This window comes from Calidris pugnax, unplaced genomic scaffold (assembly GCF_001431845.1).
Source record: "Calidris pugnax isolate Ruff unplaced genomic scaffold, ASM143184v1 scaffold40, whole genome shotgun sequence".
In the NCBI taxonomy this organism is placed as follows: domain Eukaryota; kingdom Metazoa; phylum Chordata; class Aves; order Charadriiformes; family Scolopacidae; genus Calidris; species Calidris pugnax.
The window spans coordinates 999878-1016192 of NW_015090796.1; the positions used below are offsets into that span (position 1 = coordinate 999878).

The window sequence follows — 16315 nt, forward strand, 5'->3', positions numbered from 1 at the left end:
GGAGTCAACTGACATTTCGGGGCGTTTCGGTCTCAGGTCACGTCTTGAGAAAATTGCTCAAATAATGGAGGGGGGCATTTTTCAAGCTGGGCTGCATCTCCAGCAGCTCTGTTTGCTTTTTAACGCTGCAGCCAGTGGCTCCCCATTGGTTGTCACGACCTCATCCTGCTCTCCCACCTACAACGGTGGCATCAATGGACTCTTCCCATGGAGAAGGTGCAAAACAAACAGGTCCAAGACGCGTGGACCTCGCCGTGTCCCTGTGAACCACGGGTGGGTTTGAGGGGCCGAGCACTTTGGGTTGTGTTCCCTCCCGGGAATTAACTCTGCTCCCCTCGCCAACAATTTCCATAGAAACCTGAACTTGGAAATTCGTGTTGATGGAGCTTAGGAAAATCACCTCTTTCAGACCCTCTCTCGCAGTCCCTAAAAAGGTAGTTACACAGGTCAAAAGATTTCTCTCCAGCCCTGACCTCTCTGGTCACATATGGTGTCCCATCGTGGTGGATTAACATGCAGAGCTGAAGGCTTTCGGCTCATTATTCATGTGCCCAGGCAAAAGGGGTTTCAAAAGATTCGGAATTTACCTCAAATACCATGGGATTCTTTGTTTTTTTTACCCTTGCTCTTGCTGTCAGAGGCAATAATTTTGGTATTCCTCCCATTTTGAACACTTGAGCTTCCAGTGAGAGGCAGAAAGTGCTACTCCATTTCTGGCTCATGCCTTGGGGTGGAAAACACCCTTCCACGTTGTCCTGGCTTGGTAGTGAAGGTAGTGTAACTGAGATTCCTCATCCTTCCCAACACTTGACTTTGTCAGCCTGTTTTTCCTTTCCCTTTCATCATTGTTTGCTGGCTTAATAATTGGTATTAATTGTATTTATATTTATGAAGCTGGAAATGGAGTTTCCACAGAGTCCTCGACCTCCAGAAGGAGTTACCTGGAGGATGCCAGTAGTTAAAATTACATTTTGCCTATCCGAAAGCATTGGAACTTGGGGAAATTAACTGGGTGGTTTAGTCTGAGGAAGAAATTATGACTTTTCCCGTGGAGTTGGTAGGTGAGAGCCTGAGTGTCCATCCTGATCGTGGTGTCCCCTCACCGATACGCTGACGGGGGACACCACGGGCAGACTTGGGCTTCTGTGCAGCATCTGTATTCTCTCAGACATGTGGCAGAGCGCGGGGCTTGGCTTCCTTCTGTCAGCTCATGATTGATGGAGGGAAGGGGGGGGAGGGTGTTTGTACCAAAGTTTAGCTTTTCACCAGGAAAAAACTTGAGCTCTTTGGCCAGGGGTTTCTCCTTCTGAGTGTGCTGGAGACACAGGGAAGAACTGCGCCCGTTACATGTGTCAGAAACATCCCTCATGCTTAAAAACTGCCACTGACATCATAGGTCACTACATTTTAATAACTCTGTAAGGTCGTCGTGACTGAAATAATCGATATTTTTAAATGACGTGGTGAGGTATGCACTTCTGGACACGACTTTCACTTAAAAAGACGCTTTTTTAGTGACTCTGATTTTCTCTGCGTGTCTTGGCTACTATTAAAGTTTGCTCACAGCCCTGTTTTTGAGATATATCAGTAGTTTTGTGTGTGCCCAGTTTGGTGGTGACTTGCCCCCTGCTCAGCCCCACCGTGTCCCCCTGGAGCCCCAGGGTAATTCTCTGGCTGCACCAAAGTTTGATGCGCCTGTGAAATACATCTTCTGAGAATTAATCCAACTTAGAGGCCGCAGTGTTTACATAGATGTTATCTAGAGCTGAGTGTTCACGTTCAGTAGAAAAAACCCGGGCTAAGGCTGAATGTGAGAGGTTGTAATTGGGTACAATTCTACCAGTCATTTTGTTTTTCCGTGTTACCTTTTACCATCACATCTTCTTTCTGCTGCCATTGTTCACCTCTTGCAATTCAGGAGGCAGAAGGACAAGGGAAGGAGAAATACACTATGTCACGCAAGCAAAACAATCTGAAAAGAGATTACTCTCCTAAGAGAAAGTCTTATGAATGGCAAGATTATTTTTTCTCTCAATTATGGGAAAGCCCGTCTTAGTTATTACTTAATTATTTTAATTGTACTGATAGGAAAGGCCTGCTGTCTGGGAGAAATGAAAGAAAAAAGTGTAAGGGTAGGCATGTTACACTGCTTAAAATATAATTGATAAAAATCCTTTAATTGATCTACGAAATAGTGAATTTAGAAATGGAATCATATTTCATCTGTTGATGTCTATGTGAAAAATTGACATTGTGTCCTCGTAAAATTGGACAAATGAGTCATGTAATTTTCAGTTAGGAGGATGCCAGTAGTTAAAATTACATTTTGCCTATCCGAAAGCATTGGAACTTGGGGAAATTAACTGGGTGGTTTAGTCTGAGGAAGAAATTATGACTTTTCCCGTGGAGTTGGTAGGTGAGAGCCTGAGTGTCCATCCTGATCGTGGTGTCCCCTCACCGATACGCTGACGGGGGACACCACGGGCAGACTTGGGCTTCTGTGCAGCATCTGTATTCTCTCAGACATGTGGCAGAGCGCGGGGCTTGGCTTCCTTCTGTCAGCTCATGATTGATGGAGGGAAGGGGGGGGAGGGTGTTTGTACCAAAGTTTAGCTTTTCACCAGGAAAAAACTTGAGCTCTTTGGCCAGGGGTTTCTCCTTCTGAGTGTGCTGGAGACACAGGGAAGAACTGCGCCCGTTACATGTGTCAGAAACATCCCTCATGCTTAAAAACTGCCACTGACATCATAGGTCACTACATTTTAATAACTCTGTAAGGTCGTCGTGACTGAAATAATCGATATTTTTAAATGACGTGGTGAGGTATGCACTTCTGGACACGACTTTCACTTAAAAAGACGCTTTTTTAGTGACTCTGATTTTCTCTGCGTGTCTTGGCTACTATTAAAGTTTGCTCACAGCCCTGTTTTTGAGATATATCAGTAGTTTTGTGTGTGCCCAGTTTGGTGGTGACTTGCCCCCTGCTCAGCCCCACCGTGTCCCCCTGGAGCCCCAGGGTAATTCTCTGGCTGCACCAAAGTTTGATGCGCCTGTGAAATACATCTTCTGAGAATTAATCCAACTTAGAGGCCGCAGTGTTTACATAGATGTTATCTAGAGCTGAGTGTTCACGTTCAGTAGAAAAAACCCGGGCTAAGGCTGAATGTGAGAGGTTGTAATTGGGTACAATTCTACCAGTCATTTTGTTTTTCCGTGTTACCTTTTACCATCACATCTTCTTTCTGCTGCCATTGTTCACCTCTTGCAATTCAGGAGGCAGAAGGACAAGGGAAGGAGAAATACACTATGTCACGCAAGCAAAACAATCTGAAAAGAGATTACTCTCCTAAGAGAAAGTCTTATGAATGGCAAGATTATTTTTTCTCTCAATTATGGGAAAGCCCGTCTTAGTTATTACTTAATTATTTTAATTGTACTGATAGGAAAGGCCTGCTGTCTGGGAGAAATGAAAGAAAAAAGTGTAAGGGTAGGCATGTTACACTGCTTAAAATATAATTGATAAAAATCCTTTAATTGATCTACGAAATAGTGAATTTAGAAATGGAATCATATTTCATCTGTTGATGTCTATGTGAAAAATTGACATTGTGTCCTCGTAAAATTGGACAAATGAGTCATGTAATTTTCAGTTACATAATCAATAACTTAGACAAATTCTACTTCTTTGATGATTTATGTGTCTGTTTTGTGGTCAGCTTGGAGTGGACGCCGAGTTTCAAATCCCTGTAGCACTTGTAGACCTGCAATAAAAACACAAATTTTGCCTTCGGGGCTGTGCGGGGAGGGGAAAAAAGTGGGTAGGAGAAGGTCCCCGCTTCCAAAGGAGAGGGTTGGGATGGCCAACAGCACCAGGAGCCCCAAAATCACCAAAACTTGGTCTAACTCTGTCCTTTGGGAGCCCGAAACCCATCCTTTCGCCTGCGGCGTGTGAACCAGGAATGTTTGAGAGGGGTGTTCTCCCCGGAGATGGATTTTGGGCTTTGCATTTCCCAAGTTGGAGATTCGACGTCTTGATGGTCCAGAGCGTTACCATTCACCAGCGGTGGCCAGGGTCGATTGTAAACTTCTCTCTTTGATTTTCCCTTTGCCCTTTGCCCTTCCCCCTTGGTTTATGTACTTTTTTTGGCCCGTTTGTTGGCGTTTTACCCTCTGGGTGTCCCCTCGTTGGGGCGGGCAGGGGAGAAGGGTGACAGGAGACCACTTACTCATGCCGCCCCGCGCCGGGCCCGGGGGCGATGTTCTCGGTGGCCTGTGGTGACCTTTTTTCTTTTTTGGGGGGACATCCCTTAGGCCAGAGACAGTGCCCTGAATGCCTCTATTTCACCCTGTTTAGCAGAGTGCAACCGTGCCCTTTAACTTGGCTTTTATTTTTCGGTGGGAGGAGAAGGGCCGGCGGACGCCTGAGCGGAGCGCGAGGACGAGGGGTAGGGAGCTGCCTTCAGATGCGATTTTGATAACTAGTCGAGTGTGTCCAACTGTAGAAAATCACCGAGTGACAATCTGTCTACCTGACAGTGGCCACAATGCGCTACAAGGTTTGTGAATGGCCCGACAGATTAGAATAAAAGCCAGCCCCAAATAAAGTATCTTTTGTTGGGTTTTTTTTGCTCTGGCCAGCTAGGTACGGGGGGAACCTCTTTGATCCTCCTGCCCGGCCCAGAGCGAAGCACCCGGTGAAAAGCTGGAAATGAAGCTGTTCAGCTAGATAATTAATATAGACGTTTCCAAAAAAGTAAGTCTTTATTAAAATTTACTCTTAAAGGATGGCTTGGTTTTGACTGGGAGCCCATGGTAACTTTAAGGGCTCATCTGTTAAACGCACGTGCTCCCCTTTTCTCCCTGCCTTCGCCATTATATCTTCCGCGAACGTTATTGTGTGATTTGCCATCATTTAAAAATCATAATAAAATGATTGGCTGATTTATTCAAGATTTATTTCTCATTCATAAATTCATGGTTTTTGGTGTTATTTTTTTTTTTTTTTTCCAACCAGCTCATTTTCTGAGGCACAAAAATGCAGCTGGTATGCTCAAAAAGCATCCTGCAGGTCACGAATTTTCTCCGGGTTTGCTGAATACGGGACGTAATCCCGGAGAAGTTTTAGAGCAGATTTAAAGATACACTTGAAAGTCGTCCTCCCCACAGCAAAAAGAGTTGACTTGTGAGCGGGACCACTGAATCAGTGGTGGTATTGATTCATTGTTAGGGCCGCTATTGGCTTCTGCATGGTCTGCTCGTTGTCAGCTAGACAAAAGGGTTTACTATTTTATACTGGGGTGAATAATTTCCACATGCTTGCTTTATTTTAGATGTGTGTATATATATATGTATATGGAATTCCTCCATCCTTTTTATTTTACAGTTTTTTACTGGCTGGGTATAAAGCTTTTTTATTCATCATTATGCAGAGTTCTTAAAATAATATTTTCCTTTTAGTTCCCCTACTGTTTTCTGAAAAAGTCGTATAAAGTGCTTATGAATAAAACAACATATTAAATTATTTTAAAGGTAAAAACAGGCAACTTTTCTGACGCTGAGGGATGTGCGTGAGCATAAGTGCACGCACAGACACATATTCACACATCAATATCCTTTTAATGACAGAAAAGAAACAAACAGAATATTCTTAAAACACCCTTCTATAAATCACGTTGTGCGAACTTACTGAAATAAATATAAAAGTTTTTAAGAGCATTAAATAAATATGCAGAGCATTTTCAAGCATTAAATCTCCCTTTTCATATTTCTTCTTTTTGTGGGTGTGTGTGTGTGTCTCTCTCTCTTCCACAACAGGAAGGCTATGGAGTAATAGTACTGAATCCCAATGAGAACTATATTGAAGTGGAGAAGACAAAAGCCCAAGTACAGCTGTCTTCTGATAGCTCAGATGAACCTGCCGAAAAGAGGGAAAGAAAAGATAAAATCCAGAAAGAAACAAAGAAGCGACGTGACTTCTACGAAAAGTATCGAAATCCGCAAAAAGAGAAAGAAACTATGCAGATGTATATTAGAGTAAGTTTCTTTTGGTTTCCTTTGCCCTTCTTTAGTGATTTATAGATGTGTTTACTGTCCATACTGGCTGGTAAACGGGGTGCTTTTTTTTTTTTTGGTAAAAAACAAACACAGCACTGAGATGGCATTCAAGAGTTCATCCAGAGTTCCTGGCTCTTTATTCTACTGATATTTTTTGTCACTTGCCAAATGCGGAGTTTGGGAAGAGTTGCAAAACATTCCTTTCTAATTTCAAAGGGGAACTTCAAATAAACCCCAGAGGAACTCACTGGTGCTATCAAGAAAGGGAGTGATTTAAGGAAGACTTTGTAAAAATGATTTTATAAACAGAGGTGTACGTAAGGAACACTTTCTTGTGCAGCTTAGGCAAAATATTAGCTTCACATGTCATGCATGCATTTATTGTGTTGTGCTGTCTTATACTGGGGAGGCAGTAGTTATAGCCTGATAGGTTTTTAACATATTACCTGCTGAATTAATAATGTATTGCGGAAAATACCGGTGTTCATCTTGTGTGGTAGCAGATTTACCCTATAATGTATTGTTTTCATATGAGCAGCCATCCATTGTGTTTCAGCTGAACTTCAGAAGGCAGATAAAGGAGGAGAGTTATTAATATCTTAATAAATATTTAAGCTAGAATAGTTCGGGAATGGTGTAATGAGGAAACTCTGTCCCTTGCTCTTTTCTTACTCAGTGAACCTTTGCACTTTGTAATGCTACCAGCATGGGATCGTTATAACAGTGCTACCCGAGGATTTCTAATTCTGCAGGGGGCACAAACAATATTATTTGCACTTTGACACATTCTGCTTCATATACATACTATGCATTATACATTCGAGACTGAGTCATGCAATTTCCAAAGCCCTTATTATGAAAGTTAGCGTTTCCATTCAAAGGGTAAAACGTTGTCAGAAGCGCCCCGGCGCAGTTAAAACAGTAAAAATGTATATGGTGCAAAACAGAGAAAAAAAAACAGCAATCAGGATCATCTTAAATTTTAACGTCTTCCTATTAATTGTGGTTTGTGATAGCATCGTGTGTGGGAGAAACACCGGCTGGTTAAAAGGGTTTGTAACCTGGATGCCAGATTATCACAAATACCGTAAATATTGCGGTGTTTTTTGAGAGCTGTCTGGCTGCTGAGAACGGGAAACAAAAGGATGCATGTACATAGTCAAAGTCACCACTGCTTTTTCTGAGGGATGCTGTTCTGCCCCACAGCCAGACCCTGCTTCGGAAGGGTCGGAACTTGTCTACGGTGGACGGATGTTGCTTTATTCTCCAGGAAATGGACCAGTGTCCCCTGGATGAAACTGAACCTTTTTATTTTTTATAGTCAAAGTCACCACTGCTTTTTCTGAGGGATGCTGTTCTGCCCCACAGCCAGACCCTGCTTCGGAAGGGTCGGAACTTGTCTACGGTGGACGGATGTTGCTTTATTCTCCAGGAAATGGACCAGTGTCCCCTGGATGAAACTGAACCTTTTTATTTTTTTATTTTTTTTTTGATACCTCTTTAGCAGTTCCACCTTCATGTGACTCTTTTGCTCGCTGAGGCACGAAATTTGGCTTTGGGAGGTTTGACCCCCGAAACGTAACATGCATGACTCCATCCCCGTGTCGTTATTGCACGGCTCTGCGCCTCACGTGTCGCTGTTGACGTTGCCTTGATTTGATTTCCTTCAAACCAAGGAGATAAGTAGCATAAGTTTTAGTGACAGTGTGGGTGGTGGTCTCCTTTCCTGGGCAAATTGACTGAAATTGAGTTTTCTGATGTGCTTGGTGTTCTATTCTGAAAGACCTGTTCCTGTCCAACCTGCTCTGGGTGGCCCTGCTCTGGAAGGGGGTTGGACTGGATGATCTCCAGAGGTCCCTTCCAACCCCTACCATTCTGTGATTCTGTCATTCTTTGGGTATTTTTCTTTATAAGGCTCTAATATAGAGAGTTTCTTGAAACAGAATAAAACTGCTGCTGGTCCTTGGGTCTGTGGGAGCTGCAGGAACCTCCGTTCCTTTGCCCCCTGGGACTGTCTTAACGGCAACCACAGGTTGGGGTAATATCTCAAAGGACAATTTATACACGACCTTTACTTTCTGTGGAGTAGAGCATGCGTTTGACTCACTGAGCTCTGGAAATAAAACATATTGTCATGCCACAGAAATATTTAAGGATGGTGTATGCTTCATAACGGTCCTCATCAAAGAATTTTGAGCAACCTGAGTCAGCCTTTACATCTTTGCCAAGCAGGGCCAACCACTACGGAGGGACTAGATGAAAAATACCCCCACAAGAAGGTGTCACTTCCACCAAACATTGAAGGAAAATTTGTTTATGTCAAACACGCTGGAGAAATTGTTTCAGACTGTTAAGTAGTAGGAATAAATATCCCCCGTTATGTTCTCGTAGGGTCATTGAGATCTGTCGTCATCCGATGAGGAAATGCCTTTTGAACTAATTAGAGCTGTCTGGATGATTCTTCCACTTGTGCAGTTAGATTTTCCAAGAACTGGAAAAATGGAACTCTTCTGTGGTTAACATTTCTTTAAGTATTTTCTTTATTTTTATAGAAAAAAAAAAAAAAAAACCAAGAAATAGCTGGGACACTCAAGAATATGTAAAAGCGAAGCCTTAAAATACAGAATCTCAAATTGTACTGTGTTTTTTTACAAAATGACTACAAATAAGAACGACTATGGGAGTGTGTAGTGCATTAAGCATAGTGCTTGAAAGATCAAAGTACTTATTGTTTCATGCTGGAAGTTTCCTTAACTATGAAATAATGTACTTTCTGGCGTACATTATAGCTTGTTAAAGGGACTGGTTTGGTCTGGGCAATAAACATCATGTCAAACATTATGGCAGGAAAACCTGCTTAATATGTTTTGTAATAAGACAGAATTTTTTGTTCTTGAAAACATCTGCCAACTGAATTCGCAAGTGAAGACAGAAAATGTCATCAGTTCAGTAACAATCTTATAAATTTGGTTTCTTTTTTGTCGATGCAAACCAAGGGGAAAAAAAAAAAAACCTTCTTGATAATCAGCATTGACTATAATACTTTATGGAATGATTAAACAAAAGCATTTTACATTTATATAACATGCTAATGAATGCATATGAATTTTAATACTCTTACTGTTCAGATTTTAACAAGCATATTGCCAGCAGATCATTTTAAAAGCATCTGTTTTTTAATGTGTTGAACGGAGGATTGAGTCAAATAGCTAAATATGTACATACATCCCTTTAAAAAACATATTTCTAGCCTTACTTATACATACTACCATTTTTTCTTAGACCACCAGAGGCTGCTGCTGTACGTATTGGCTAATGCTTCCCCCCAGAAACTTAATACCCTGGCCAACCTTCATTTATGACTGAACCAAACTGAGAATTTGTTGATCTCTAACCTTTTTCTATGGAAACAGATCATACGGGCTTAAATGTGACATGATTATTCCCTCCATCCTCCAAGCCATCTTCCCACTCCCTACAGATTTTCACATTGACAGTGTATTTTTTTATTTTTTTTTTGATACCTCTTTAGCAGTTCCACCTTCATGTGACTCTTTTGCTCGCTGAGGCACGAAATTTGGCTTTGGGAGGTTTGACCCCCGAAACGTAACATGCATGACTCCATCCCCGTGTCGTTATTGCACGGCTCTGCGCCTCACGTGTCGCTGTTGACGTTGCCTTGATTTGATTTCCTTCAAACCAAGGAGATAAGTAGCATAAGTTTTAGTGACAGTGTGGGTGGTGGTCTCCTTTCCTGGGCAAATTGGCTGAAATTGAGTTTTCTGATGTGGTTGGTGTTCTATTCTGAAAGACCCGTTCCTGTCCAACCTGCTCTGGGTGGCTCTGCTCTATCAGGGGGTTGGACTGGATGATCTCCAGAGGTCCTCTCCAACCCCTACCATTCTGTGATTCTGTCATTCTTTGGGTATTTTTCTTTATAAGGCTCTAATATAGAAAGGTTTCTTAAAACAATAAAACTGCTGCTGGTCCTTGGGTCTGTGGGAGCTGCAGGAACCTCCGTTCCTTTGCCCCCTGGGACTGTCTTAACGGCAACCACAGGTTGGGGTAATATCTCAAAGGACAATTTATACACGACCTTTACTTTCTGTGGAGTAGAGCATGCGTTTGACTCACTGAGCTCTGGAAATAAAACATATTGTCATGCCACAGAAATATTTAAGGATGGTGTATGCTTCATAACGGTCCTCATCAAAGAATTTTGAGCAACCTGAGTCAGCCTTTACATCTTTGCCAAGCAGGGCCAACCACTACGGAGGGACTAGATGAAAAATACCCCCACAAGAAGGTGTCACTTCCACCAAACATTGAAGGAAAATTTGTTTATGTCAAACACGCTGGAGAAATTGTTTCAGACTGTTAAGTAGTAGGAATAAATATCCCCCGTTATGTTCTCGTAGGGTCATTGAGATCTGTCGTCATCCGATGAGGAAATGCCTTTTGAACTAATTAGAGCTGTCTGGATGATTCTTCCACTTGTGCAGTTAGATTTTCCAAGAACTGGAAAAATGGAACTCTTCTGTGGTTAACATTTCTTTAAGTATTTTCTTTATTTTTATAGAAAAAAAAAAAAAAAAACCAAGAAATAGCTGGGACACTCAAGAATATGTAAAAGCGAAGCCTTAAAATACAGAATCTCAAATTGTACTGTGTTTTTTTACAAAATGACTACAAATAAGAACGACTATGGGAGTGTGTAGTGCATTAAGCATAGTGCTTGAAAGATCAAAGTACTTATTGTTTCATGCTGGAAGTTTCCTTAACTATGAAATAATGTACTTTCTGGCGTACATTATAGCTTGTTAAAGGGACTGGTTTGGTCTGGGCAATAAACATCATGTCAAACATTATGGCAGGAAAACCTGCTTAATATGTTTTGTAATAAGACAGAATTTTTTGTTCTTGAAAACATCTGCCAACTGAATTCGCAAGTGAAGACAGAAAATGTCATCAGTTCAGTAACAATCTTATAAATTTGGTTTCTTTTTTGTCGATGCAAACCAAGGGGAAAAAAAAAAAAACCTTCTTGATAATCAGCATTGACTATAATACTTTATGGAATGATTAAACAAAAGCATTTTACATTTATATAACATGCTAATGAATGCATATGAATTTTAATACTCTTACTGTTCAGATTTTAACAAGCATATTGCCAGCAGATCATTTTAAAAGCATCTGTTTTTTAATGTGTTGAACGGAGGATTGAGTCAAATAGCTAAATATGTACATACATCCCTTTAAAAAACATATTTCTAGCCTTACTTATACATACTACCATTTTTTCTTAGACCACCAGAGGCTGCTGCTGTACGTATTGGCTAATGCTTCCCCCCAGAAACTTAATACCCTGGCCAACCTTCATTTATGACTGAACCAAACTGAGAATTTGTTGATCTCTAACCTTTTTCTATGGAAACAGATCATACGGGCTTAAATGTGACATGATTATTCCCTCCATCCTCCAAGCCATCTTCCCACTCCCTACAGATTTTCACATTGACAGTGTCTTCTCTATGTTAAAAGACACTTAGAAATGTAAATCAGTATTTATCCCCTTCTAAATAGCGTTCACCACTTAAACAAGTATACTGAATGGATTCTGAAATGTTATTAAAGGAAAAAGTATAAATCGCATAATTTTATAATAATAGTAATTTGCAAGAATGTTGCTGCCACAATAGTGGAAGGATATCAAAGAGGCAGCGAGGGAAGAAGTAGGAAGAAGTACTTTTATCAAACCAACTGATGGGGTCAGGTTTTCTGGGCAAAAGGGATAAGCCTTTCCTCGCCCTGTATGTCCTTTATTTTTCCACCGAGCCTCTCTGCTTTAATAATTCTTGCTGCAAATATTATTTTTACCGTAGCACAGCCTATAACAGGGCTATTTATACCAGCAGCACACCAGCGAAATTGAATTAATTTCGGATGTAGCACACTTTTCATAAATAATTTTTTTCCCCGTTTTCTGCGGGAGATTAAATGGGAGAAGATCGTGTGCAACTAATTAATTTGTTGTGCTAAGGACGGACGCATCGGGGCAATTTGTGCCAGCGTTTAGGGGAAGGTGGTAAAAGGCAGGTTTATTAATAGGGTCAGTGGTGGTGGCTGTTGGGCAGGAGATCCTGGTGAAAGTGACTGTGTTTCTGCTCGTTGTTGGGGTTGGGCTTACAGGCGGCACCACCTGATGCAGGGGTCACCCCCGGGTGTCCCCTCGTGTGGGGTGACATTTATTTGAGGCTGGAGATGGAGCCGTTTCCCAGGTCCCACCAGTTGCCTGGGGTTGGAGGGGGGTCTGGTCCACCCCATGTATTCCCCGGGCAGATGCTGGCTCCCTCTGGCCCGCCCTGGGACTTGGCAAGGTGGTCCTCCAGAGCCTGTGCCACGGTGTTATCCTGCTGCTGAGACCGAGACCATCAGCCCTTTGTCCCACCACAAGAGACAAGGACATGATAGGACAAGGGGAAACGGTTCTATACTGGAAGAAAAAAGATCCAGATTAGATCTCAGGAAGAAATTTTTTACTCTGAGGGTGGTGAGACACTGGAACAGGTTGCCCAGGGAAGTTGTGGATGCCCCATCCCTGGAGGGGTTCAAGACCAGGCTGGATGGGGCCTTGAGCAACCTGCTCTAGTGGGAGGTGTCCCTGCCCATGGCAGGGGGGTTGGAACTCGATGATCTTTGAGGTCCTTTCCAACCCAAACCATTCTATGATTCTATAAGAGACAAAGCTCCAGGCAGGCAGCTCTCTCAGCCCAATGTTTATATCACATTGCCTTTTTTTTGCCCCCCACCCTCCTTTTACAACTATCAGCATTGCTTTACCTATAGCTCTGAAACAACACATGGTTTTACCTTGTCCATATTTACCTTCTAAAGCCCATTACGTTCTTGAGAAACCCCTTTCACATCTCCACAACAGCAAAACCATCCTGGTGATGGAAAGCTCTTGAGAACTGCTTGGAAACTACCACAACTTTATTGTTGTCCCTCGTACCCCTGGGTGCTGTTTAAAAAGACTGCAATTCAGGGGCTGGGACGTATATCAATCACATTCTGGGTGCCACGGGGTGTTTGGGACAGTGGAGAGACCTGGTTGATGTCTTGTAGGACCTGCACCACCCCTGGCCCAGTAGCTGAAGTCCAGCAGAGACTCTAAAGAATCTGCAATAGCACTGAGCACCTACAGTGAGGCCTCTGCATCATTCCTAAAGGGTCAGAGAAGCTTTAAATTTCTCTAGTAGCTTCTATATAACAGGAAAAATGTGTATATGTCATATTGCATTCTCTAGAAACTACAATGAACACTCATCTTACATTAAATAGCTAAAGTATATAGAGCTTAAATTGTAATAGTATTCAATAATTTATGCATAGGTTGTTTAGCTTGTGCAGTTAAACTAGGTATTTTAAGAAATCCTGGGATTTTAAAGCCACCTTACGGTATGTTTTGCAGCTGCCAGTCCAGAAAAGTTGTATTTGTCCTCTTTTCTTTGAGCAAGTGAGAAATCAGAGACAGAGATAATCACTGAGGGAAGATTTTGCATCTCTTCAAGAGCACCACCGGCTGCTCTTTCCGCGATACCCTCCCTTTGTTCTGCCTTTCAGGAGTGTGGTTTAATCAAAGAAAAGGAATAAATGGGGGCCATCTACCTCTTTCAGAACGTTTGTTACGTGAGGCTGATGAAATGTGCATTGTTAGATCCGGCTCCCAAGATGCGAGGTGAGCCGTGTGAGTTCCTGAAAGAAAGGACCAGCTTGTGCCTCTCCTCCCACCACGAGCTGTGTGGTGCTCCCCATTGTGCTAAAGAAGCTAAAGACCTTCTCTGGCAGGTCAGAAGATCCCTCCTTCCCTTCAGGTGGGACTCAGGGTTGGTAAACCTGGCCGGTTAGCGAGGTACCAGGAAAGAAAACCACCTCAGTGGAAAGAGGACCTACTTGTTGAAGGCAAAGGTGAATGAAATCATTCAAACTTCGTCTACTCAGGTACTGCCCCTCTTCCTTTGATCGTAGAGCAGTTGCAGGGAAGAACTGAAAAGACCTCAAAGGTCTTCTGGTCCATCCTCCTGCCAGTGCAGATGGCTCTCTGCAAGCATCCTTTGTAATTTACCCAGCAGAATCAAAGGATAATATCCTTTTAGCTGAGACCCAAAACAAGCATAATGTCCTTTAACCTACTGCATGCAGTCACACCTTTTGATGCTAGATTTCAGTGTGTTGGGGAAAAACGGCAGAAAAAGTTTAGCGGGGGCTCGAGTGGCAACATACACCTGTTTTGCAAAACTTGGAGATTCTTTACATGCTTTTTTCTTGCGGACCAGTCAGCCACAAGAGCCTTGATATACTGAGAGATGACAAATGTTAATTTCTGAGATAAATATCTATATAGTCATCTTAAGATGAATGGTGCTGATGCAAAATAACCCTTTTCTGTGGGGATTCACCACCCCACCCCAATCCTCTAGAAATATTTAGTGGTCTGGGGTTTGAGGACAACAACAATGCCCAGAGGTCAGGAGAACAATATTTGTGGAGTCCTAGGAAATGGATGTCAGCAGACAGGGGACCGGGGCACAGGATGCACAGTGCATTTGAGGATGTTGTTTTCACCTCATCTGCTGCGGAAAACAAAGGGGAAAATCAGAAAAAAAAATAGGAAAAAAATGCAAAAATCTAATTTTGGGGATTAAGATAGATCTGGTAGTTCCTCTGTAGTCTGCTTGGCTGCCTGCAGCAGCAACGGCTGCCAAAGGGGCTAGAAGTAGTGGAGGAAATAGTGGCAGGGACGAATGTGGAATAAGCTGTCCCAGAAAAAATGCCAGTTCCTGCTCTGCAATTCATAGGTGGCTGTCGATTTGAAAAATTAATTATTATAGCCCTTTCATTCGTTGCATTTTAAAATCCTTGCAAGGAAAGGATTTTACTAACCCCAAATCCTTACTTTTTTGTGAGTTTACTTACTGTGCCGTGTTATTTTGAATTATTTACCTCTTGAGAACGAGGTTTATCTTTTTAATCAGCTCATTGTCGTCGCTGTACAGGCAAAGAAATATGCCTTATTGTGAGCTCTGAGGGGAGCAGAGCCGTGACCTCCGTTCTTGCTATGCCTTAGTGAACTCCGTTGCCGATCAGCACACCCTGAGAACTACCTTTCACCAACTTCAGAGCTGTTAACTTCATTTTCATACTGCTCAGGCAGAAGTCTTTCCTAAGGTAGTCTGCTTTACAGCCTCTCCAGCCGTGACCTCATCTAAATTTTGAGAAATCTCGCCGTTCCTCTCTCAGCCGAGTCCTTGTTTTATCCTTCTCTCCCTGGCTAAAAAAGGGGATGCTAAACTGATCAAAAATGCCTTTTGTCTTTTGTGGTTGGCGGTGTCGGTGGCCAGTTTTCTCCCCTGAATGGGCTGCATGCTGTTCGCCCGCGCTCTTCTACCCTTCAACAGTTGATTCTCATTCTCTTCCTCTGCATTTTTTGATCAGTCCTTGGCAAGAGTGAATTTGTCAATAGACAATGAGCTGTGTTCCCTTTATTACCAAGCAATACTTGAATTTTAGTTAGTTTTCCCAATAGATGGCACTGCTTGGAGAGAAACTACGGAATAATGTAAGACCAACTTGAGAGCTACCAAGAGTTGCGTGCGTTGAGGAGCCTTAGGTTTTTCTGGGCTCTTCAGCAACAGTTTGGGGGCTTCTAGTTTGGTACTTTCAGCAGAAGCATGGAGTGAGGAGAGTATCACAACTGCCTTGAGCAGGTTCTTCAGAACAGAAGGGAGGTCCCCAGGGTTAGTAGCTGTTGATGAACGTAATCATGTCGCTTCTAATACTGGTGAGTAATTATGGGGGTGGCACATCGGGGTCACATGGGCTCTGGTTGCCCATGTTACTCTCAGATGGTGGAGCAGGAGGGATCCTCGGTTCCCCAATTCACCGAGCATCCAACCAAATTTTTTAGTTCTTTAATAAAATACTGTTCCTGGTTGCTAGGCCACTACGCCTCTGGAAAAAAAAAAAAAAAAAAAAAAAAAAAAAAAAAAAAAAAAAAAAAAAAAAAAACAAAAACAACAAAACAAACCAGCAAAAGAATACTGTGTCTGGTTTTATCAGGTTCTCATTGAATTAGGGAGTGAGTGGAAGAGGAGAGATGGAGCTGAGATGTGGGGAAGAACTTGTTTGGTGTGAGGGTGGTGAGAGCCTGGCCCAGGTTGCCCCGAGAAGCTGTGGCTGCCCCATCCCTGGAGGGGTT

At 42.5% G+C, this 16315-nt stretch overlaps 1 protein-coding gene across 4 annotated transcripts in view; it reads left to right on the forward strand.

Annotated features, from left to right (window-relative positions):
* FAM172A (family with sequence similarity 172 member A) overlaps positions 1–16315 on the forward strand; it is a 366710-nt gene that overhangs the window by 131010 nt on the left and 219385 nt on the right. For all 4 annotated transcript variants that reach the window (XM_014936846.1, XM_014936845.1, XM_014936847.1 and 1 more), the window contains one exon: positions 5815–6033. In XM_014936846.1, coding sequence (XP_014792332.1) covers positions 5815–6033 — 219 coding nt within the window. The remainder of the gene's footprint in view (positions 1–5814; positions 6034–16315) is intronic.